The 21,175-nt window shown below is 40.0% G+C and overlaps 1 protein-coding gene across 12 annotated transcripts in view; it reads right to left on the bottom strand.

Moving 5' to 3' along the window:
* Window positions 1-21,175, bottom strand: part of LOC101823368 (EGF-like and EMI domain-containing protein 1) — a 648,492-nt gene that overhangs the window by 100,453 nt on the left and 526,864 nt on the right. For 9 of the 12 annotated variants that reach the window (XR_005880408.1, XM_040754542.1, XM_040754540.1 and 6 more), the window contains 5 exons: window positions 13,650-13,787; window positions 9,674-9,796; window positions 4,978-5,100; window positions 4,293-4,493; window positions 2,287-2,460 (listed from right to left, as the gene is read on the bottom strand). Coding sequence is in view for 11 of the 12 variants with exons in the window: in XM_040754542.1 (XP_040610476.1) it covers window positions 2,287-2,460; window positions 4,293-4,493; window positions 4,978-5,100; window positions 9,674-9,796; window positions 13,650-13,787 (759 nt within the window). In the remaining variant the exon portion in view is untranslated. The remainder of the gene's footprint in view (window positions 1-2,286; window positions 2,461-4,292; window positions 4,494-4,977; window positions 5,101-9,673; window positions 9,797-13,649; window positions 13,788-21,175) is intronic. The other 3 variants (XM_040754541.1, XM_040754543.1, XM_040754537.1) reach the window with 2 other exon arrangements.

The raw sequence follows: 21,175 nt of genomic DNA, 5'->3' as shown, positions 1-21,175 counted from the left end.
ATAATTTTTTAACAAATTGCTGAGAAGTCTAAGTAGGTATTTTCATAGTAGACCAAAAAGATACTGAGATAGTACTCAGTGGGGAGAGTTAGGATTAGGATTCAGATAATCTCTATTTGAAGCCTTACTTTCCTGATTTCTACAGTTTCATTTTTAATTTCCTGAATTGCATTTTAAAATGTAAATCATCTTTAAGATATGTAATTTCATGGATTTTAAACAATATCACCACTCCCTTTGTACTGAATAGTTAGTTGAAAACTTTGCGTTGATTTGGATTGATCTGTCTTCATTCTTACCTTTTGTTTTCTGAGACAGACACTTCCAGAAAGAGTCTCATGAACACTCAGACATCTACAAGATTTTCCAGGTAGGAAGACATGGATATCTTGTCTTTTTATCACCTGGGTCACTTTAATCTCTAAGGGTGAGATTTGCATCAGTGATGTTTTCTCTGATGCTTCAGAAGTAGATTTTGTGACTTTATTTCTCATGCTATCATGTCAAGGAGCATACAATTATATCAATGGACTTGCATGCTAAAGCAAATATTTATACTATAATGATCATATAGTGACATTATATACATTTTATACTATGGAGTATATGAACTTATGGGTCCATATAATTGAGGGTCTCCACCAAGGTTTTTTCTGTCTATACTGATGTTGTTGGCACTCCAGTATCGAATAACTGACAATAAATAAGAATGAATTATACCTGACCAAGGGGAACACTCTCCAAGAAAGAATAGCAATAGAGTCTAAGAGAGAGTGCTTCACATCTATGCAGTCTAAGACAGAATGCTTCACATCTATGCAGTCTATGAGAGAGTGATTCACATCTATAGAACCTAAGAGGAAAGAGTCCTTTACATTTATACAGTCTAAGAGAGAGTGCTTCACATCCATTAGAAAGACCAGTGCTTGCAGAGGATGCCATGTGAAGCTTTACATGACAGGCAAAAACTGATCTTCAGAGATCTTGGGGGAACAACAGTCACAGAACTAAAAAGTGCAGAATATGAATTACACAGTCAATTAAATTCCTAGAAATAGTCAATTGGGCAAAGACTATGGCAAAGATTTTTTTAAAAAAGAGGAACTTATGGGAACTTAATTCTGAATTGTTCCATGTGACTAAGTGTGTATATTATGTAAAGACACTGGGCTGTTAAAAAGGCTGAGAGCAGCAAAGAACATGATCACAGGGAATCTTGGGGACAATCTGAATATTTACAGGAATCATGCTGGTCAAATGATGTCACTGCATCAGGCCCTGGGTCCTGTGCCTGTGACAGTCATTAGAATACATCTCTGCTCTTTTAAACTTGCATGCAGGGAGCTAAAAGGAAAAATTCTGCTCACACTATCTTCTAGATAATCATGAAGACACATATTTTGAAGTATATGAGAAAGATGAAAAGGGAAAAAACTTGATGTATTTTATTTCATCACATGGAAGTTTCAACTTTTAAAAGCTGTCTTCATTTAAAACACAAATGAAATGATATTTGGATGGCATCATATTTAAATTTTTGATAATTTCTCTTGAGAAATTTATATAAAAAGATGAAAATATCACCATTGGCTATGTTAATGTGATTTTTTAAAAGGCAGAGGTAAAAAAACAGAAGAAAGCCTAGTTAAAACATTTCAGTTTTGAAAAATTTAACCCAAATGTTCCTGACTTTTCCAGTGGAAATAGCAGGCCGGGTGCTGGTGATTTTTTGGAGCACAGGGTTTTTGTAAGACCTATCTTATTAGCTGCTTTATTAATTTCTTTTTTGTTATTTACATGTTTACACATGTTACTCTCAGTTTCCTTTCTCTCCCCTCATCACCCGGCCCCCCATTCCTCCAAAACTCCCATCCCACTCCATCTCCCTCCTGCTCCCCAGCATGGGACTGATCCAGACAAACACCCCCAATCAGGGTGTCTCAGAGGAGACCTCAGCAATCTATGGGACCTTGGAGATTAGATCAGCATTTATTCCTAGCATACAAATGGACTCTGGGAGCCCATTCCCCATGGAGGGATGCTCTCTCAGTCTGGACACAACGGGGAGGATCTAGGAGATTTATTACTTTCTATGTTCTGTGGGTTAGCAGGATTTGGAGAATTGCCTTCTATTGAGAATATTAAATCTTTCCTTTCTGTGATATATTCAATTTACAAATGCCAACATTCACTGTCACTTTATTTATTTAAAACAAATATATGGCTGTCTCTCAGTGGATAGTTAATCAGTATACTTTAGGGGGCTTTTTTTGGAGAAGAACTCACCCTGATGAGCCTGCTGATCCACACCAGTTCTTATGGTGTTACTCTCATTGCAAAGAATGCCATTCCAGCCTTCTGGGCACACACACCCACTCTCTCCTTTGTGGCATCTACCTCCATTCATGCAATCCTTACAGCTCAAGCTGCAGTCCAGGCCAAAGGTGCCATCTAAACAGACTGCATGGGAAACCAGCTTAGTTGGCTTCAAGCTACACATGTAACCCAAATATAAAGCAAAAGCAAAATTCTTTTTTTTTTTTGTTTTTTGAGACAGGGTTTCTCTGTATTGTTTTGGAGACTGTCCTGGAACTCACTCTGTAGACCAGGCTGGCCTCAAACTCACAGAGATCCACCTGCCTCTGCCTCCCGACTGCTGGGATTAAAGGTGTACACCACCAACGCCTGGCTTAAAGCAAAATTCTTAATTCACCAAGAAAAAAAAAAACAAAACCAATCAGATCAGGCATCTCTGTCCCCCCACCCCTGAAACAAACAACCAACCAGAAAAGGAAACAGAAAAGAACCTTAGCAAAGATATGACTCTCAACACAGAACATATTTTACTTTGGACAGTTATAATATTAGATTATTTTCCATTCCTTAAAGGGCTATAGGGAAAAAACATAAACCAGGCCTATGAGTGATTCTAGACACAGAAGAGGCAGATAGTCCAGGTTGTTGTTCTTTCCTTTCTAGATTTTTATGCATATGTTTTAAAGGAAATTTTTATTGAAAATTAACCATCATGTGTAAAGATGCACACATCTCAAATATACCCACAATCTCAGATCACGGTACAGCATACTACCTGTCACCTAAAATGTCAATGCCATTGGCTCAAAAATATAACACTACCATAATTTCTGACAACACACATTTTTTTTTCCTGAACGTTTTTATAAATAGAATTGTAAAGTAAGCACATTTGCAGGCAGGTTTCTTTTGTCAAAACAACATTTGCAGCATTCTTCCACACTGTGTGACCAAATCTCTTTAATATGTGTATAATATTCTATTTCTTACTGAAATGCATCCTATTCACTTCTTCCCTCTCCTCTTGATGCTGATTATCCTAATATGAGAAAGTATAGAGGTATTATTTTCCTCAGTTGCTTGCACATGGGGATGGGCTCATGTTCTGTCCTCATCTTGGTGTAGGGAGGATGTGGGGCCTCTCCCCGGTATGCAGTGCTGATTTCCACTATGTGCACGTCCCTCACAAGCCATGCTACTGAGCACACTGCACCTACCTCACTTTCCTAACAGCTGTCTGTGGGATTGCATGGCACATCTCATGACTGGCAAATGACTGAAGGGGAGACAGCTGAGATGTAATTGGATTTCTCTTTCCAAACCTTGGTCAAATGATTTCACTTTGTCTATGTTTGTTGCGGTCAACTACACTTATTCTGACTTTGAATGGGCAAAGCATCAGAAATTTAACATTTCAATATCCTACCTTTATGCAAAAGCATTTATAGATATGCTTATAAATACAAATATATTACTGCTAGTTTATCTTTTATTTTTATTTATTTATTTAGGTGACTGTATGTGTGTGTGTGTGTGTGTGTGTGTGCGCGCGCACGCACACACACACATGTCATGGCACCATGTGGTAAGGTCAGGAGACAATTGCTGGGAGTGGGTTAACTTTTTCCATTATGTGGGTCACCTTTTCCTACCACGTGGGACCTATATTGAAATCAGAAGGTCATTCCTAGTAGCAAGTCCTTTAATCACTGAACCATCAACACATTCTTTCACCCCATGCTCCCATTTCATAAATACCTGCATATTATCTCTTTATTATATAAAATGGAAGTTAAGAGATGTTAAGTCTATAGGAATGAGGTATGCAAAAGTAAAGGTTTTAGTCCCATAATTCTACTAGCTCTCCTCTCTCAACATTTGATGATGTTAACTATTGATACTGAATTACCTGGATAACATGCCTGAGTTATCTGATGATGAGGAACGATGACCAAAGAAACAAATCCTTTACTCACCCACCCTCTGCAAGGCTGTCAGCCCTTGGAACTCTCCTTCTGTTCCCTGGTCTTCTTCATTATTGCTTTCGTCGTCATGTGAAGTGGTCCGAGAAAAAACATGGTAAGGGAGCAGCTGAGGGGAGCTTGGAACCAGAAGGCCTGGAAACTTCAGGATGTCTAGTACATCTTCTTCCTCCTCTAACTGCTCATCATCTAAATCTCAGACCAGAGAGGAGGAGACTGGTTTTTAACACTGTGGGTAGAAGGGGGCCAAAGCAACCAAGCATTGACAGACAGTGAGAGTCTGAGCTAGACAGCCAAGCAGGGATGACTTATGGATAAAGAGCTCTGAGTAGGCTCTTCAGAGGCCCATTGTGCCAGCAGCCACATGCTGCTGGCATGGGGTTGAATTACAGTAGACAGAGTACAAGGGAAATAAAGTAAAGCTAGATAGGGAGAGGGGGAGGAACTAAAATGAGGATGGAGGGAGCCAGGAAGAAGGGAAGGAACGGGAGAGAGGGAAAGAGAAGAAGGAACGAAGAAAGGTAGGAAAGAGGGAAAGACAGGGTAGAAGGTAGAGAGTGAGAGACAGAGACCTGAAGGAGGGAGGCAGTGAGTGTTGTGAAGTCTCCCTCTCCAGCACCCTGAAGAGCAGGAAGTGGAGGGAACCTAGGAGTCACAGAACAATCCCTTGACTACTGACAGAGACAGGTCCTTCCATCACTTCCGATTCTGTATCCTTCTTCGCAGGCACAGTCATAGGTCCCCTCGGAGTTGATGCACAGCTGGTCACAGTCCACACTGACATCCAGGCACTCATCCACATCTAGGGAGAGTAGAGTTAACCAGCATCTGCACTTTGTGTCACTATGTGACCTTCATTAAGCCACAGCAGCATCCTGCCACACAGGAAGCGAGCATAGCCCCTCAATATCAGGCATCACCTATCTGGAGACTTGCCTCATTCATCTGCAAGTGTACTGAAGACTGGCCACATAAACCAGAGATTTCTGAGGCCTTCCTTGTGTAGCTTGGAGGAAGAGCATAAAGCTTAAATTCAATGGACCCAAGCTGTGCCTTATTCTGCAGGAATGTACTAAGTTCTCAGCTTAAGTACGTGAGTGGACATTGATGCTTTGCATGGTTCCATTCAGGGTCTATGGAGAACTTTGGGCATGGAAGCACAATGACTAGTCTGTCCTCTTTTTTTAATTTAAATTTGAAACAAGCTTATTTTATATCTTTTAGCTATCAGATTTATGACTGAATGTGACTTTATATTCAGTCAGTGTGCTAGATACATGGAAAGTTCCAGAGTGAAGCTACACTTCAGCTTTACCTCAGGTGGTGCACATCTTACCCCTGTAGACACACACAAGTGTGTGCATTTGTGGCATGAAATCATATCTTGGCTCACTCCTCTTAGGAGCAGATGGTGCAGAAAATGCAGCTTTTGTTGGCTCTGTTAATTGGATGGAAATTGTAAATGGTAATATACTCTTCTGTGTTTAGTGTATATAGATAGCACACTATTTCTCTTTGATCTATACTGAAGGGCTGGCTTGTAGTAGTTTGAAGCCTGGCTACCATCAGAATTCAGGATTTGTTTCTTTAAGCAGTGAAACTCCACTTTCTCTGAGACATTAATATCATATATTTGACTTGTACAGATTTCAAGCAAATACTTTTTTTTTTTTGGTTTTTCGAGACAGGGTTTCTCTGTATTGTTTTGGAGGCTGTTCTGGAACTTGCTCTGCAAACCAGGCTGGCCTAGAACTCACAGAGATCCGCCTGCCTCTGCCTCCCGAGTGCTGGGATTAAAGGCATGCACCACCAACGCCCGGCTTGCAAATGAATTTTTAATAATAATAATAATAATAATAATAATAATAGAAAAAAATCGATTATATACTTAAGGTAATTTTGTTTTACATTATTTTTAAGTAAGCATAAAAAGCAGCATATTATACTACAGCATTTTATATAATTATGCAATTCAATTATATTCTCATTCTTAACTCCTCCCATTGTCCTAACTTTTAATTCTTTCCTCCCCTATAGTCTGCCCTCCTATGTTCATGTCACTTGTATCCCATCACACTCTCTAGCCCAGCCATCTGTCATCTGTCCTTTCTCCCTTTGTTTCCTTTCTTCTTTCATGGCACAAACAGATTTAAGTTCTGATTATGAACGTGAAAGAAAATGTGGTAACTGTCTTTGTGGATCTGGTGTATCCCATTTAATAGAATTGACCCCTAGTTCTATACACTTTTCTGAAAATGGCTTGATTTCCTTTTTTTCTTAGGTTGACTGAAATTCTTTGTATATATGTACCACATTGTCTGTATTCGTTCTTCTGCTAAGGGAGATCTAGGCTGGTTTTGTGTCTTGGTTATTTTGACTAGTGCAGCAATAATTATGAATGTGTGGCATGTTGATCTCACCTTTCCATTTTATACAGATAGGTTAGTATTTTTTAATTTGCATCTATTTATAAATTATATCTATTAATTCACTCTGTGATATGTGGATAACCAAGATTTTTTTCTGCTCTTTAGGCTGTATCTTCATTCTGGTGATTGTTTCTTTTGCTGTAGAGACACATTTTTGCTCCTTGTAATCTAATTTATAAATTATTGGGATTTTTCTATTGGTATTGGAGTCCACTGAAGAAATTTCTTTCTTATGCTTCTATCTCAAAGTGTTTTAGTCATTGTTTTTTTTTCTAGCAGTTCCAATCTTCATGTGTCTCATTAAGTTCTTTGGTCCATTTTGGACTGATTTATGTACAGGTGGATATCCAATTTTCACAGCATTGGTTGAAAGGCCCCTTCCTCAACTCCTGTAACTTTGGTGCTGGTTGGTAGAGACAGTTGTGACCTGGGAGCTCACTTGTCAATCTGTCCAGTAGAAATGGTGAGCTCCCTGTCTCAAATACATGTTGGAGAAACTCTTGAGAGAGATACCAACATCAATCTGTAGCCTCCATATGTACCCCCATGAGTGACTGCATCCAGATACTTGCACACTCTGCACACACACACACACACACACACACACACACACACACACACACACACACGGTGGGGAGAGAGAGAGAGAGAGAGAGAGAGAGAGAGAGAGAGAGAGAGAGAGAGAGAGAGAGAGAGAGAGAGAGAGAACATTGGTAAGTCTCCAGATTCCAGATATTTATATGATTTCTGAAAGAAGATAATTTCAATTAGGAAAGCAAAAGAATGAATGAATTTCTTAAGAGGAATAGATCACAAAAAGATTGCTGGGAAGGAATCCATTATGTTCATCGCAGTAAGCAGAAAACTTCTAATGGCAATAGAGGGGAAAATAACAAACAATAATCCAATTAACAACAATCAATAATTGGTAGCATCTCTAATAATAAATTTAAATGCAAATGTCTTTTATTAAAAAAGAAGATGAAGAATGGTTGAGTTCCAACTATCTGTTTTTCTCCAAGAAATGTGTCTGATGTACAACAGTGTCCTCCAAGATGGAAACATTCCCTCCAGCAGGAAAGCTCTTTAATCAGGAAGGTAAACAACCCAAAAAATAGCTTCAGGAAGTCCCTGAAATGGACCAGATTCAATAGTCCCCTCTCTGCCAGAGTAAGCAATAAAAACTGAGAGACCCTCTTAGAGGAGTGGAACTGAACTGTGGAAAATACTGTACCTAGAAGAAGCTGCCTAGAAGAGGTTTAGACCACACTCTCTTGGAAAGGACACTGCCCAACCTGTTGAGCTGCCAGCAGACTGTGCATTGTGCTCCAGGTTTCTCAGCTTTTATGAGCTGTCACCATGTTGAGGTGAGTTTTGGTGATGTAGCTGTATTTAAGTCATTTGTGCTCCTGAATAACCCCTTACACATATTCCTCTTTGTAATACCAATAAAACTCATGGCTCAAAAAGTTTGACTTTGGTGGTCTCTGGGATGAGTAGATTTGTGTATAGTATCTCCCCTGGTAATGTCTTGTCACACAACACCACCTTACTGGCATAGACATAGGCTAAGAATCTAAGGATAGAATTCAATATATGAAGTAAATGAAAACCAGAATAAAGTTAGCATAGCTATTCTGAGATCTGATAAAAATAGACCTCAAACCAATGTTAATCCAAATAGATAAAGAAGGGCACTACATATTAATAAGAGAACATTCAGCAAGAAAATATAGTAATTATAAATATGTATGCACCAAGCTTTGCAGCTCCCCATGTCATAAAACAAACACTAATAGGAATTTAAAACTTTCTTAAGTCTGATACAGTGACATTATTTAACTTTAGTATGCTGATCATATCTTTAGATAGGTTATCCAAACTAAAGACTGACAGAGAAACTTCACAGTTAAACTATAATGTAGATCAAATGAAATTAGCAGAAAGTTCCATTCAGTGGAAATGGAATAAAAATTCGGAATAGCCCATAGATCTTCTCCAAAACAGGTCACAGTCTATGCCACAAAGTAATTCTTAGCAAATCCAAAATGACTAAATAAATTATCATTTTCTACCATATCACAGTTGAATACAACTAGAGACCAATAGCAATAGAAACTATAAGTAGATAGCACACAAATCCTTGGGGAGACAAACAGTACACTGTGACTTTTTGAAGGAAACCATAGGATGATGTAAGGATATACAGGATCTCTCTCTCTCTCTCTCTCTCTCTCTCTCTCTCTCTCTCTCTCTCTCTCTCCTCTCTTCCTCCCTCCTTCCCTCTCTCCCTCCCCTCCCATGTGGTTTGGTATACATGAATGTATATATGCAGATCTGTATGTGTTTATGTGCACACAGATCAAGGATGAATGTCCTTTGTTTTTTTATGTGGATGTTGGGGCACCACTAACTAGTTATACTCACTATTTTCAGATTCACCTTTACTAAAAAGTAAATGCTTGGAGAGCACCTAAAAGGTTGCAACGTGGCACATTAATATAGCTATATGAGGCATTCTGCTGAAATTTTTCACTTATGACAGGAAAATACTTTAATTTTCTTGTCTTGAAAATGATTTTCAGCAAGCAACTCTGTAATTGTCGTCCAGTGTGCAAAGATGATTCCATTAGCCGTTTGTTACCACTCATGAATCTCCCCTCTGCATACATATATTTGGAAAGCATATGGACCAATGAAAATCATACTAACCATGGCTGCCTTTAGTGGAGTTCCTTAATTTACTCCCTAAACCTATTGCTGTCTTCATTTCACTGACAAAGATCTTAGATTTTTCTAAGTTAGAGCCACAAAAGTGCATATGCTGTCACATGGTGCAAACACAGAAATCCACATTTCTTTTAGTGTGAAAGACACCCAGTCCCAAGCTCCTGCCACCATGATTGTGCATCCCATCAGTCGTTCCAAGAGATCTCAGGAATTTACCATCACATCCACAACCATCCAAACTGATCTGAAAGCCTTCCTGACAGTCGCATTCGTAGCCTCCTGAATAGTTGATGCAGAGCTGGGCACAGCAGGCATCTCCGCTCTCACATTCATCAAAGTCTGAAGGGCAAAGGACATTTGTGTTACTCCAGGAAGCAGAATTCAACAAAACTGCAGATGCTCTGAGATGCCTCATTTCTAAATTAAAGCTGATTAGCCATAGTACAGAAATTGAAGAAAGTTATCTCACAAAAATAATGACACCTACTTTTAGTTTAAGTTTCCTGCAAGCTCCTTGAATGTCTGTTATTTAATTTAAAGGAATGTAAATGATCTTTAAATGCATTTATAAGCATAGGAAAAGAAATCTCTGCTATTTTTCTTCCCTGTCTGAAAAGCAATCTGACTGAATAAACAGAACTTGAAGGAAAAAGAGACAGACTTGAAAATGAAAACGCAAAGAATTCCATGTCAGTGATGTTTGATAGCAGCAGAAAAGACAGCCCCAGACTTCACAACATGCCTCTTCTCAGAGACCTTAGATCAAAGAGTCTTCCCAAGTAAACATTTCCTGGCACTCAACTAGGGAGAGGAGTGGGAACTGTATGTCTGTGGGAAGGAAGGAGGCACCCTTACTTCTCATATTGTATAGTAAGTTCTGGAGTATTCCAGAGTATTTGTTTAGATATGCTGATGACACATTGAGTGGGGTTAGGGAGGTCTGTGGGGTTTTGTTAGGCTGTGAAATCATTCCCCTGGAATGTTCTGTCAGTTGAGCAGTTGCTTATATAGCACTGTCATTCTAGAATCCTACAATCTCGAGTGTTTGTTCTTAAGACACAGCTGACCTGGGGAAATAAAAACCTTCTCAGTTGTCAGCGAAACCATTCAGCCCAACAGCAATCTACTTGGCCTGAGTTTTAAAGGGTCATTTGAAGTATAAGAGTGAAAGGGGCCAGTGGGCACTCACTGCTTCCCTCCACTCTGGGCAAACCAGGATTACATGATGAACGTGTTGCCCCTGGCTCAATGCTAGCCTCTGTGTGTTGAGCTGTTAGGCTGAATGGCTGTCACTGCTGAGCTTATACAATCTTATTGCTCCAGGACTACATGAGTGACCACAGGTATGAAGAGGTCAATGTCTCAATTAACCTTGGGAGAGTCAGTAGACTCAAGGAAATGAAGACAAGAGACAGGAAGGAAAGGAAATGCAATCAGTCAGTCAAGGTGAGGGGTCACCATAAACTATCTAAATGAAGGTCATCTGAGCACAATGCATTCTTTCTTCTGCAAAATGTCACAAGGAGCCACACTCAGAATATTGCTGATATTAGTTTCTGCCATATTAAGCTTTTCTCTGCCCTTTAGATTAAACAAGGTGAACACAGAAGGTTTAAAAACAATTTTATTTCATTTAAAACAGTAGTCTTTGTGTGTTTTTTGTTTAATTTTAGATATTTCTTCTTCTTTTTTATTTCAAAAAAATCCTTATTACCAAAAAGCCTCCAAACACATAGCTCTCAGCTAGCAAGGGGCTAGCTGCATCATATAATCTAAAAATATCACTTGTTCTTATTGTTATTATGAATTAATTTCAGATTATTTTGTCAGAGCAATTTTTTACCTTGCACACTGACTTTAGCTCAAAAGTGCAACAGAAACCTAGCTTTTCTATGGCAGAAAACATGTGTGTGTGGGGGGGTAAATACATGTCATGTGTATGCATGGATGTGCGCAGGCATGCCCTGTGTGTGCGGGCACACATGCATTAAGGGGTCATGCACATTTAGTCACATGGGGGAGTACACATGTATTGTTGGTCAAGTCATGTGGGGCAATGTATATGCATGGCATGTGGGGTAGTGCACATACGTTTTGTGCGTAGGGGGTACACATGTAACATTCATTGACCAAGTCATGTGGGGAGATGTGTATGCATGGTATGTGGGGAGGTGCATGTTGTGTGTGTACATAGATCTTTGTGTGTAGGTGGGTGTACGTAGACCATGGGTCTTCCTCAATGATCTCCCCACTTTATGTGTTGAGAAAGGGTCTCCTAGTCAGTAGATCAGGTGGTCAGCAAGCCTCGGATCATAGGCCAAGCCTTTTATATGGGTGTTGGGGATCTGAATGGAAGTTTTCACACTTACAAAGCAAGGACTTCAAAGATTTAGCCCGAATTCAAATCTTTTCTAGAAAATACTGTCACTTCAACCTTTATACCAGCTACTTTCTACATTTCTTAATTTATTTTTATATTCTTGGTGAAACTGTTGCTTGTCTGTGTTCCTCTTTTGATCATACCTTATGGCTTTTGGCTACTGTGCAGAATGCAAGGTAACTACAGTGGTGTAACTCACCACTCAACTGAACAGGAAAATCTAGCCTCAAACTGGGAGCCTCATGCTACCGAGGTGAAACTTCTTAATCACTCAACTCTGAAATGAGTCAGAGTAAAGCACTCCATCCTCTGTACACAGACACTGAAGAAAATTTACAAACACTTCCCAGTATCTGGCAGTTTGCTTAACTTGGAAATCCTCATCATGATCAGACAACTGTGTTTCATACAATTGTCCCTCCAGTGACACTATGCCTCTTTTTCTAGCTTCAGGACTAGGCTTCTGCACCTTGGCAAGGCTGACCAATGGCATGCTAGCTGGACTGTTTTCATCTTTGTTTGTACATTCCCATCTTTAGAAAATACCTGATAGTAACATATGATGGAACCCATGGCTGCTTTTACAAAGCAACAGACAACCAGAAGGGTAACCTCATAGTCTAAGTAAGTCACTGTTTTTGCCCTAGTGAATATCTGGTCTTCAGAATTAAGCATTTTTATTATTGAAAAGGTGAAGCAAAATGGACCACAATCAGTGTAATGTTGCCTTGGTGACTGCTGAAATCTCACAAGTATGCAATTTTCTGCATTCTGACCCTAGCAGACGCTGTATTTTTTCTAGTTGTAAATAAGAAGTTTCCTGAATTGTACCTTCCAAAGACTAAAGACATCAAGTTTTAAAAGAGTATAAGAGTAACACATTAATAAAAATATAAAGAAAGGATATAGCTTTTCAGTTTTCATTACTTAGTACACACAAAAAACAAAATGAGGATGGAAAAAGAAAGGAAAGAATAAAGGAGGGAGAGAGCAGAGGAAGAGAACCATTAATTTTCCTTATAAATTTAAATATTAATGAAGAAAATGCGGCATAGTTTTCATGGCAAGGGAAAACAATCGGTTCTGATATGTTGGGCACCACAGACTCATAGCAGTGTAGAAGGCACTGCTGGGTCAAGAAACATATGCAATGGGTTTGCTTAGGCTTAAATAGTTTTGTGAGACCAGAATACAATAAATTCCATGATATCATTCTCTCTTAGCACCCAAGTATAAGATAAAAGAACCAAACCTGATTCTTACATCACTTCTCCATTTAAAATATCTCTCATCATCTTGAATAGTGTGCAGTGAAAATGAGAGTTTCTAGCATTTGTATTAACACTTTAAAGAGGGAAAATACATGCAATTATTTTAAAAGGTAAGCAAATAGAGTGTTTCCATTTTAGAATGAAGACAAGGCTACTTGTAGGCTTGGAATGTTTCAGAAGCAGAGCAGGGCAATGCCACTTCATACTGGCTCCCTTGTTTCCTAGCAGAGAAACACTGGGGGATTGCCATTCAGCATTTCTTTATGAGGGAAGGCTGAGTTGGGACTATTCTTCGCATTATTGCTTGTTGCAAATTATAGAAATAATATACCTGCATATCTCATTAAAAGTGTTTCAATCTCCTTAATATCAAGGCAAATATCCAAGTCTATTGATATCTTTTCTCTGCATCAGTGGTCAGAGACACAGCCTCTCTTCAGGCTGAGGGTTGTGGTTCACACTGTAGCAATGTGTATTAACATGAAAGTGCTAAACGAGTCCAGAAAATCTTTGAATGAAGATGGCATTTACTAAACATTACCTATGCATGTTTTTTCATCTGTGTCAAGCTGATATCCATGGTCACAGGAGCAATGGGGTCCACCAATTGCAGGTTCACAGTGATGAGAACAACCACCATTGTTCTCTTCACAGATATTTACAATTTCTAATTCAATTCCTTTCCAAAACAAGCAAAAGAAGTTTATTAGCATGACAATAGAGAAAATGGAATATATGTTAACAATGGAAATGCTTTCTCTTTTGAGAGGATGGCATGCTCTATTGGGAGTATATCAACATTTTACACATTAAAAGTAAAATTCTAAGTCATATCTTGCGCATTATTTCTGCTTATAATGTATTGAACTACTAAGTGATCCAGACCCCCTGACCGTGGGTGTCAGGAGGCCTGGACAATCTATGGGGCCTCTGGTAGTGGATCAGTATTTATCCCTATTATACAAATGGACTTTGGGAGCCCATCCACATAGAGGGGTACTCTCTCAACCTAGATACACAGGGGAGGGCCTAGGCACTGCCCCAAATGATATGACAGACTTTGAAGATTCCCCATGGAAGGCCTCACATTCCCTAGGGAGCAGAAAGGGAATGGAAAAGGGGGTCGGTGGGGGGCAGGGGAGGGAGAATGAACTGGGATTGACATGTAAAACAAGCTTGTTTCTAATTTAAATTAAAAAAAGAAAAAAGTACTGATAAATTAGGTAATAGGAGCATAATAAAAACAATGATGGGTCAATCAGTGGCTACTAACTACTTTAAAAGACACTTCCTTTAGGAAATACAGTGTGTGTGTGTGTGTGTGTGTGTGTGTGTGTGTGTGTGTGTGTATTTAAAACTAATGATTGTTCTCTTCAGTGCCTGTAGTTTCATCAAACTGTTATCAAAATAACTATGGGTTAAAGAGACAATAAACCAATGTACTGACTGATCGAATGAGAGCTGCATCATGTGAGAGTGCTTTGATGCATATAAAACACACTTATCACATTAGCATACTATTATTTTGGAAACATGTCACCATCCCTGGCATATGCTAGTAATTTGGGCATATTGGTGAGCATCAGGCTCAGCATATGAATGTTGACTGGCCACAAACATGCAGACATTGGAGCCTCTGATTTTCTAAATGAAGACACAAGAAGTAATAGAATGCTTGACTCGGGCTTTAAAGTATAAAATTTCAATGTTCTGGCTCAGTTTACTTTATCCATTACTCTTTGTGTGGGCAGGCACTCTGTTCTTATGGACTGTACATTTATTGGCTTGTTTCCTTATCCTTTGGAAGAAGAACATGAAAAAGATCAGGGCAAATGTACCTGAGGTTGCGGCACTTCTTGTGAGCATGTTTCACCCTTGACACTGTGTGGAGAACCTGTTGTCTCTGAGATTGTTTCTCCTGTTGCAGCACACAGCAGCCTGTATGCCCCCAGCCAGCACTGCAGGTCCCTGTCACTCTGACTCCACTGTGCCTTCTTCATTTTGCCTTAGCAACTGTCAGCAACTATCCAAAAATACATTCCTAAAGACTGGTGAAATAAAGGGATACTAGTCTAACCAAATTACTGTTGAAAGAAGGACTCTCTCTGGTCTGAATACTGAGAAAACCAGAACGCATAAAGGACTGAAGGTCAAAGTGCTTTTATGCATATGCTTTTTATGCATATGCTAATAGAGAACACTGGACACAGACCTGAGCTACTTCTCTTCTGTCAGCCATGGAAAGAGGTATCTAAACCACGGTTGGTATCTCCTAATCCATCAGAACAGTCCCCACTAGTTTCCAGGAAAGCCTAAGTAGGTTCATGGGGAATCACTCTTTAAAAATATGAAGAAGAATACTGCTTCTGTCAGTAGCCAGGTCTCCGGTGACACCCTAATTATACCCACACAGATTTATTGCATTTAGGTGAAGTTCAGACAAACACTCATCTAAATTTTTTAATGCTAAAATTCCAGTTCAGTGAAATTATTATGTGTCCAAGACCCAGCTATCCCATTCTTAGGCATGCACCCAAAGAATGCTCAGTCATTCCACAAGTACACTTCTTCAACTACATACACAGTAGCTTTATTTGTAATAGTTAGAACCTGGAAACAACCTAGATGTCCCTCAACTGAAGAGTGGATAGAGAAAATGTACTGCATTTACACAATGGAGTACTACTCAGCAAAAAAAACCAATGGAATCTTGAAATTCGCAGGTAAATGAATGACACTAGAAGAAACCATCCTGAGTGAGGTAACCCAGTCACAAAACGACAAACATGGTATGCACTCACTCATATATGGATTTTAGACATGGATCAGGATAGGGCCAGTCTGCACTTCCACTGACAGAGAGTCTGGGAAACAGGAAAGAACCTAAGAGAGATATGCATGGTACCCCAGAGAAGAGGAATGAGGCAAGATCCTCTGAATGGATGGGGAACACAGCGAGGGGTGGGGGGGGAGTGGGAGCTGGGTAGAAGACAGGGGGAGAAGAGGAAGAGAGAGTAGGTCATGGGGGAACAGGAAGGTTGAGTGGGGGGGTAGAATATGGGGAAGACGGAGTCATAGGTTAGAAGACAGATCTGTCACCAGTGAGACCTATAGTGATCTAAAGGGATGACACCAACTGACAAGCTAAGCAATAGTGGAGAGACCACCTCGAATGCCCATTCCTGATAATGAACTTGATGTCTATGACCATCCTAGAACCTTCATCCAGTGGCTGATGGAAGCAGAGGCAAACACACAATTAATCACTGAACTGAACCCAAGGAACCCAGTGACAGAGAGAGAGGAGCAATGAGCAAATTGGCAAAGAATCGGCTGGCAAAACCAGCAGAGACAGCTGATCTGAACAGGGGAGAGCTCTTGGACCCCAGACCGACAGCTGGGAGGCCAGCATGGGACTGATCCAGACCCCCTGAGTATGAGAGTCAGTGAGGAGGCCTGGGCAACCTATGGGGCCCTGGGCAGTAGATCAGTGTTTATCCCTGGCATACAAACAGACATCGTGTGTCCATAACACAAAGAGGGATGCACTCTCAGCCTGGACTCTTAGGGGGAGTGTCTGGACCCTGACCTGAGTGAAATGACAGACTCTGGATATCCCCTATGTGGAAGGAAGTGGGGATAGGGTGGGAGGCTGGGGGGGGATGGTGGGGAGTGCGGGAGGAGGGGAGGGAGAGGGAACTGAAATTGACATGTGAAGCAAACTATTTAAAATTAAAGTAATAAAAAAATATGAGGTTCAGAAACAAGCAGAAACAAAAACACTTTGTCCCAAGCAATAGACTTTCATAAATCTGCTCTCTAGGCCTTCCTAATACTGTTCTTTCTTGACTCTGCTCCCCAGTCTGAGTTTTCCTTTTGTTCCTCCAGCTATCTGTGTACAGGTGTATATGTTTAGGTCAGAGATTGACCTTTGGTGCCCTCTTTAATTGTCCTCTATTTTGTTTGCTGAAACAGGCTCTCTCACTCAATCTCAAGCCACCAATTTGACAAGACACATTGGCCAGTGAGGCCCAGGGAGCCTCCCGCTACTGTCCAGCACTGGAATTACAGATGTGCACAATCACATCCGGCTTTTTACTTGGTTTCTGGATATTTAAACTGAGTTCTTTGTGTTTTCATGGCAAGCACTTTGTTCCCTGAGCCACTCTGCAGCCATGCAGTGATTTTAAAATAAACAGAACACTACGCAAGTCTTTGCAAGACTTTGTACCTCCACATCATGTCTGAGGAGTCTGATGTCTGCATGACATGACACTTTACCCTCTTTGTCTTGGAATTTCATTCTATACCCTCTTGTTTACTCTTTCCAGTCCATACTGGCTTCTTAACTGAGCTCCAAACCAGGCACCTCAGTCTCTTCTAAAACCATACTTCTTACTATTAATTTTTCCTTCATCTTGATCTTCTCTGCAGTATAAAACTTGAGTTTGCCTTATGTTAGCTAGACAGTTTTAGGTTTTGATTTCTCTTTCAGATTTAGAGTCTGTGTGTGTGTGTGTGTGTGTGTGCGTGTGTGTTATGGAGAGAGAGATAGACATGAGATCCATTTCTCAACATCAGACTCATTTTCAGTTCATACCTTCCTTTGACAGGCAGCCTGAAGGTAATATTATACAATGGATTTAGCACGCATTCATACTTTTTATTATAATCTACCATGTAAGAACAGGTATAGTATCCTCCACTTTGGTGCTGTGTCAGCACTTCAAGTATGTTAGAGTTTGGAGCTTTTCAGAGTTTACATTTTTCAGTTACCAAAAGGAAGCCTGCATCATCACCGTGGGACATGATCCTCAGATGTCTTTGATGATTTTTATCTCTTCTGTATGAATTTGGTACCATCTACATCTTCAGTTCCAGGGACCTAACTCTTTCCTCTACTTCCTTGTGCACTGAACACACACATGGTATGCATACAGATGTTCAGGTAAATGCTCATACAACAAAGTAAACAAACTGGAAAAGTTAAATGAATCAGTGGCTCTAGACACAGGCAAAGCTCTGGTTCATTTTGCCCCCCCCCGTCAGAGACAAGGAAAAGCTGACCTCGATTCCTGAATGTGAGCTCCAACTCAGCAGTGGCCTTACAAACCTCATTTCCTTCTCTGCCACCCAGCTTTACATGTCCATCACTGCCAGTCTCCTGTGGGCAGTAACAGTTTGGATTCCAGTTTTTAGGTCATTGGAAGCTATAATCAATTCTCTAACACTCATCAGCTTGTAAGGGAAACCCCAAGGAAGAATCTGTTTAATGAGTTTTGTGTACTCTTCCCATTATAGTTAGGTACCTGTGGTGTTGCAGGAATATGACTCTGTGTCTGCTGGTAGTTTTTTAAGTCCTATATACCTGATAGGTATATCTATCTAATCAGTCATACAGGATGAAAATGACTTGAGCTGTGTGTAATGGTGCACTCCTATAATAGAAGCACTGGAGAGGCAGAGCTAAGAGGATTGACAGCCTGGGAGACACAGCAAGTTTGAGGCTAGCCAGGGCTATAATGTCACATCAAAATAAGACGAACAACCTCAGATCTACAATTGGTCACTAGAAGTTAGCTGATGTTTTGGGTTCTTGACCTAGGTGATTTACAATGAGCTATTTTCATAGTATATAAAAATTCACACGGGGGCCACAGATATGGCTCCATGGTAAAAGGGCATCAGCCACGCCTAACCATCTGATCTGATTTCTAAGAGCCACGTGTCAGAAGGAAAAGTCAAACTCCTGAAAGTCGTACTCTGATCTCTACACAATTGATGTGGCTGGTGTGCTCACACAAACACACACAAGCACAGACACATAATTGTGCACACATGCACAGAACATGATTTCTTTAAATTATACCTAAACAGACTCTGTTTCTTCTCATAGGCGACAGGTTCACCATTTGCTTAATAGATACAACACAAAAAACACACGTATCTAAAAACACAATGATAAGTTGAGAATTCTTTTGATGAAAGTTTCATCTAATGGTGAAATGTGTGAAACTTTTCAATTGGAATCACAAAACAGAGAATATGAACTCACAGCACAATGTGGGGACTGAGTGGTTATATTATGCAATATTTCAAAAATTTCTCTGAAGAAACTAAATAACCATGCAGCGTTTTCTTGGACAAAGGTGAAACATGCATCCTACAGTATACTCGTTACATACAGGTGCTATGTTTATGGTTAAATATCATCAGGTTCTGAAAAGATGTCCTCTGCCTAAAGGTTTGGAGACCCCTTAAAACATAAATTTTCACTGAGAAAGCTTTGTATGCCAGTAGTAAATATTGAGGTCTGGGGATGACTGTAGAGAGAACTTAGTTAAATATTCCCATCAGGAAAGTAAATGTGAGTCGCACGTCCACCTAATACAGCAAACTCTAAGGCAAATTACTTTCCTGAGTAAATTCTAAAGAAAGTCATAAAGCACTATTAATAATGTTCTCTTCCTTCATGATGCCTCAGAACTTGCTAGTCAGTTTGCAAGACTCATTTGCACATTGTAAAATATGCTTATCCCCTAAAACTCTGGCTATATTTAAAAACTAAATATTAATAAAAAATTCTACCCACATTTTCTCCTCCTGAAAGGAGATTCCTGCATGCATTCATAAAAGGCTCAACCTCAGAAGTCCTTTCTTAATTAGGAGTCAGTTTCCCTCCCATCTCAGTTACTTTGATCTTTAAAAGGCAAACATCACTGTGAAGAGGCTGCACTATAAATGCTGTAGGAATAGACTTGAAAGATACATCAACAATCAAGAAACAGAATTCTATGTTGAGGAGAGTGAATTTCCTGATTTTTAATGGTATCTTCACAAAGAAGCCCAGGAAGAATGTGAACATGTTCACTTTTCTATCATTCTCTGTGTGCTCTTTGTCTCACACCAATAAAAAATACATACATTGCACGGAAATAGCCAGTGAAGGTGAAGAGCTTGTTTATGCAGAATTGAAAAGTCCAAGTCCCAGCCCTAAGACTTAGTGACTTATGTTATGAGCATTTTTGCATTAGCAGTGAGTGTGAAGGAGTGCAAAGAGCATCTCTGAGAAAAAGATTCCACCCAGAATGCAGTTGCTGTCACTCACGTAAATAAGGCCACTGAGCTCACAATTAAGAAATGTCATTAGAAGTAAAGGAACTGGAAGCACAAATTTGATCCTGAGATAGAGTAGAGATGGGCACAGGGAACTAACTAGGACAAGGTAGGAGAAAAGGAGGGAAAAGAGCATCTCAGAAACAATGAGAGTAACTGTCATTGCTTGGTTTTTATAGCTGTGATAAAAATCACAGCCAAAAACAACTGGAAAAAGACAGGTTGTTTTGGCTTACATATCCCAGGTAACCATAATCCATGGTGGAGTAAAGCTAAGGCAGGAACCCGAGGCAGGAACCAAAGCAGAGGCCATGGAAGAACACTGCACACTGTTTACCCTCCATGGCTGGCTCAGCCTGCCTCAAGCTCTGAGGCTGCAGCCTCCCACATCAATCATTAATCAAGAAAATGTCCCCAGTTTTGCCTACCAGCTAATAGGATGAAGCCCTTTTCTCAGCTGAAGTTCCCTCTCCCAGCTGAAGGTCCCTCTCCCCAGATTCCCTGGCTTGTGTCAAGTTGACCAAAATTATCCAACACAATAACCAACTGCTGAAAACATGATAAAAAACAGGCAGGGTTTAATTTTATCTGGAAATATGGAAGGAAAGACATGAAAGAGTCCTTGGAGGGACAGAGATGGAGACCTTTTAGTACTGGTTGATGAGAAAATATGAGGTGAAAGGGGGAAATGTTTATTTTTTGCTAAAAAAACTTTTGTTATGAAAATTGTAGTGGATGTGAGCTCACTTGAGAACACTTGTAAGATAGTAAATGCTGGTAATGTTAATTTAGAAGACAGTAATGATGATGATTCAGACAAGAAGGGGACTGTTATGAGAGCCACCTCTTGACTGTTATCTCTCAAGAGATAACAACACCCAAACACGGAAAAAGAAATGGCTTTGGCAGCAGTAGAACGAAACTCCTTTGTACTGACAGGGATTGACATTT

Source organism: Mesocricetus auratus, unplaced genomic scaffold (genome assembly GCF_017639785.1).
Source record: "Mesocricetus auratus isolate SY011 unplaced genomic scaffold, BCM_Maur_2.0 Super-Scaffold_100011, whole genome shotgun sequence".
Classification (NCBI taxonomy): domain Eukaryota; kingdom Metazoa; phylum Chordata; class Mammalia; order Rodentia; family Cricetidae; genus Mesocricetus; species Mesocricetus auratus.
The sequence above is the reverse complement of the archived record's forward strand: the minus strand, read 5'-3'. Positions and strand labels throughout refer to the sequence as shown.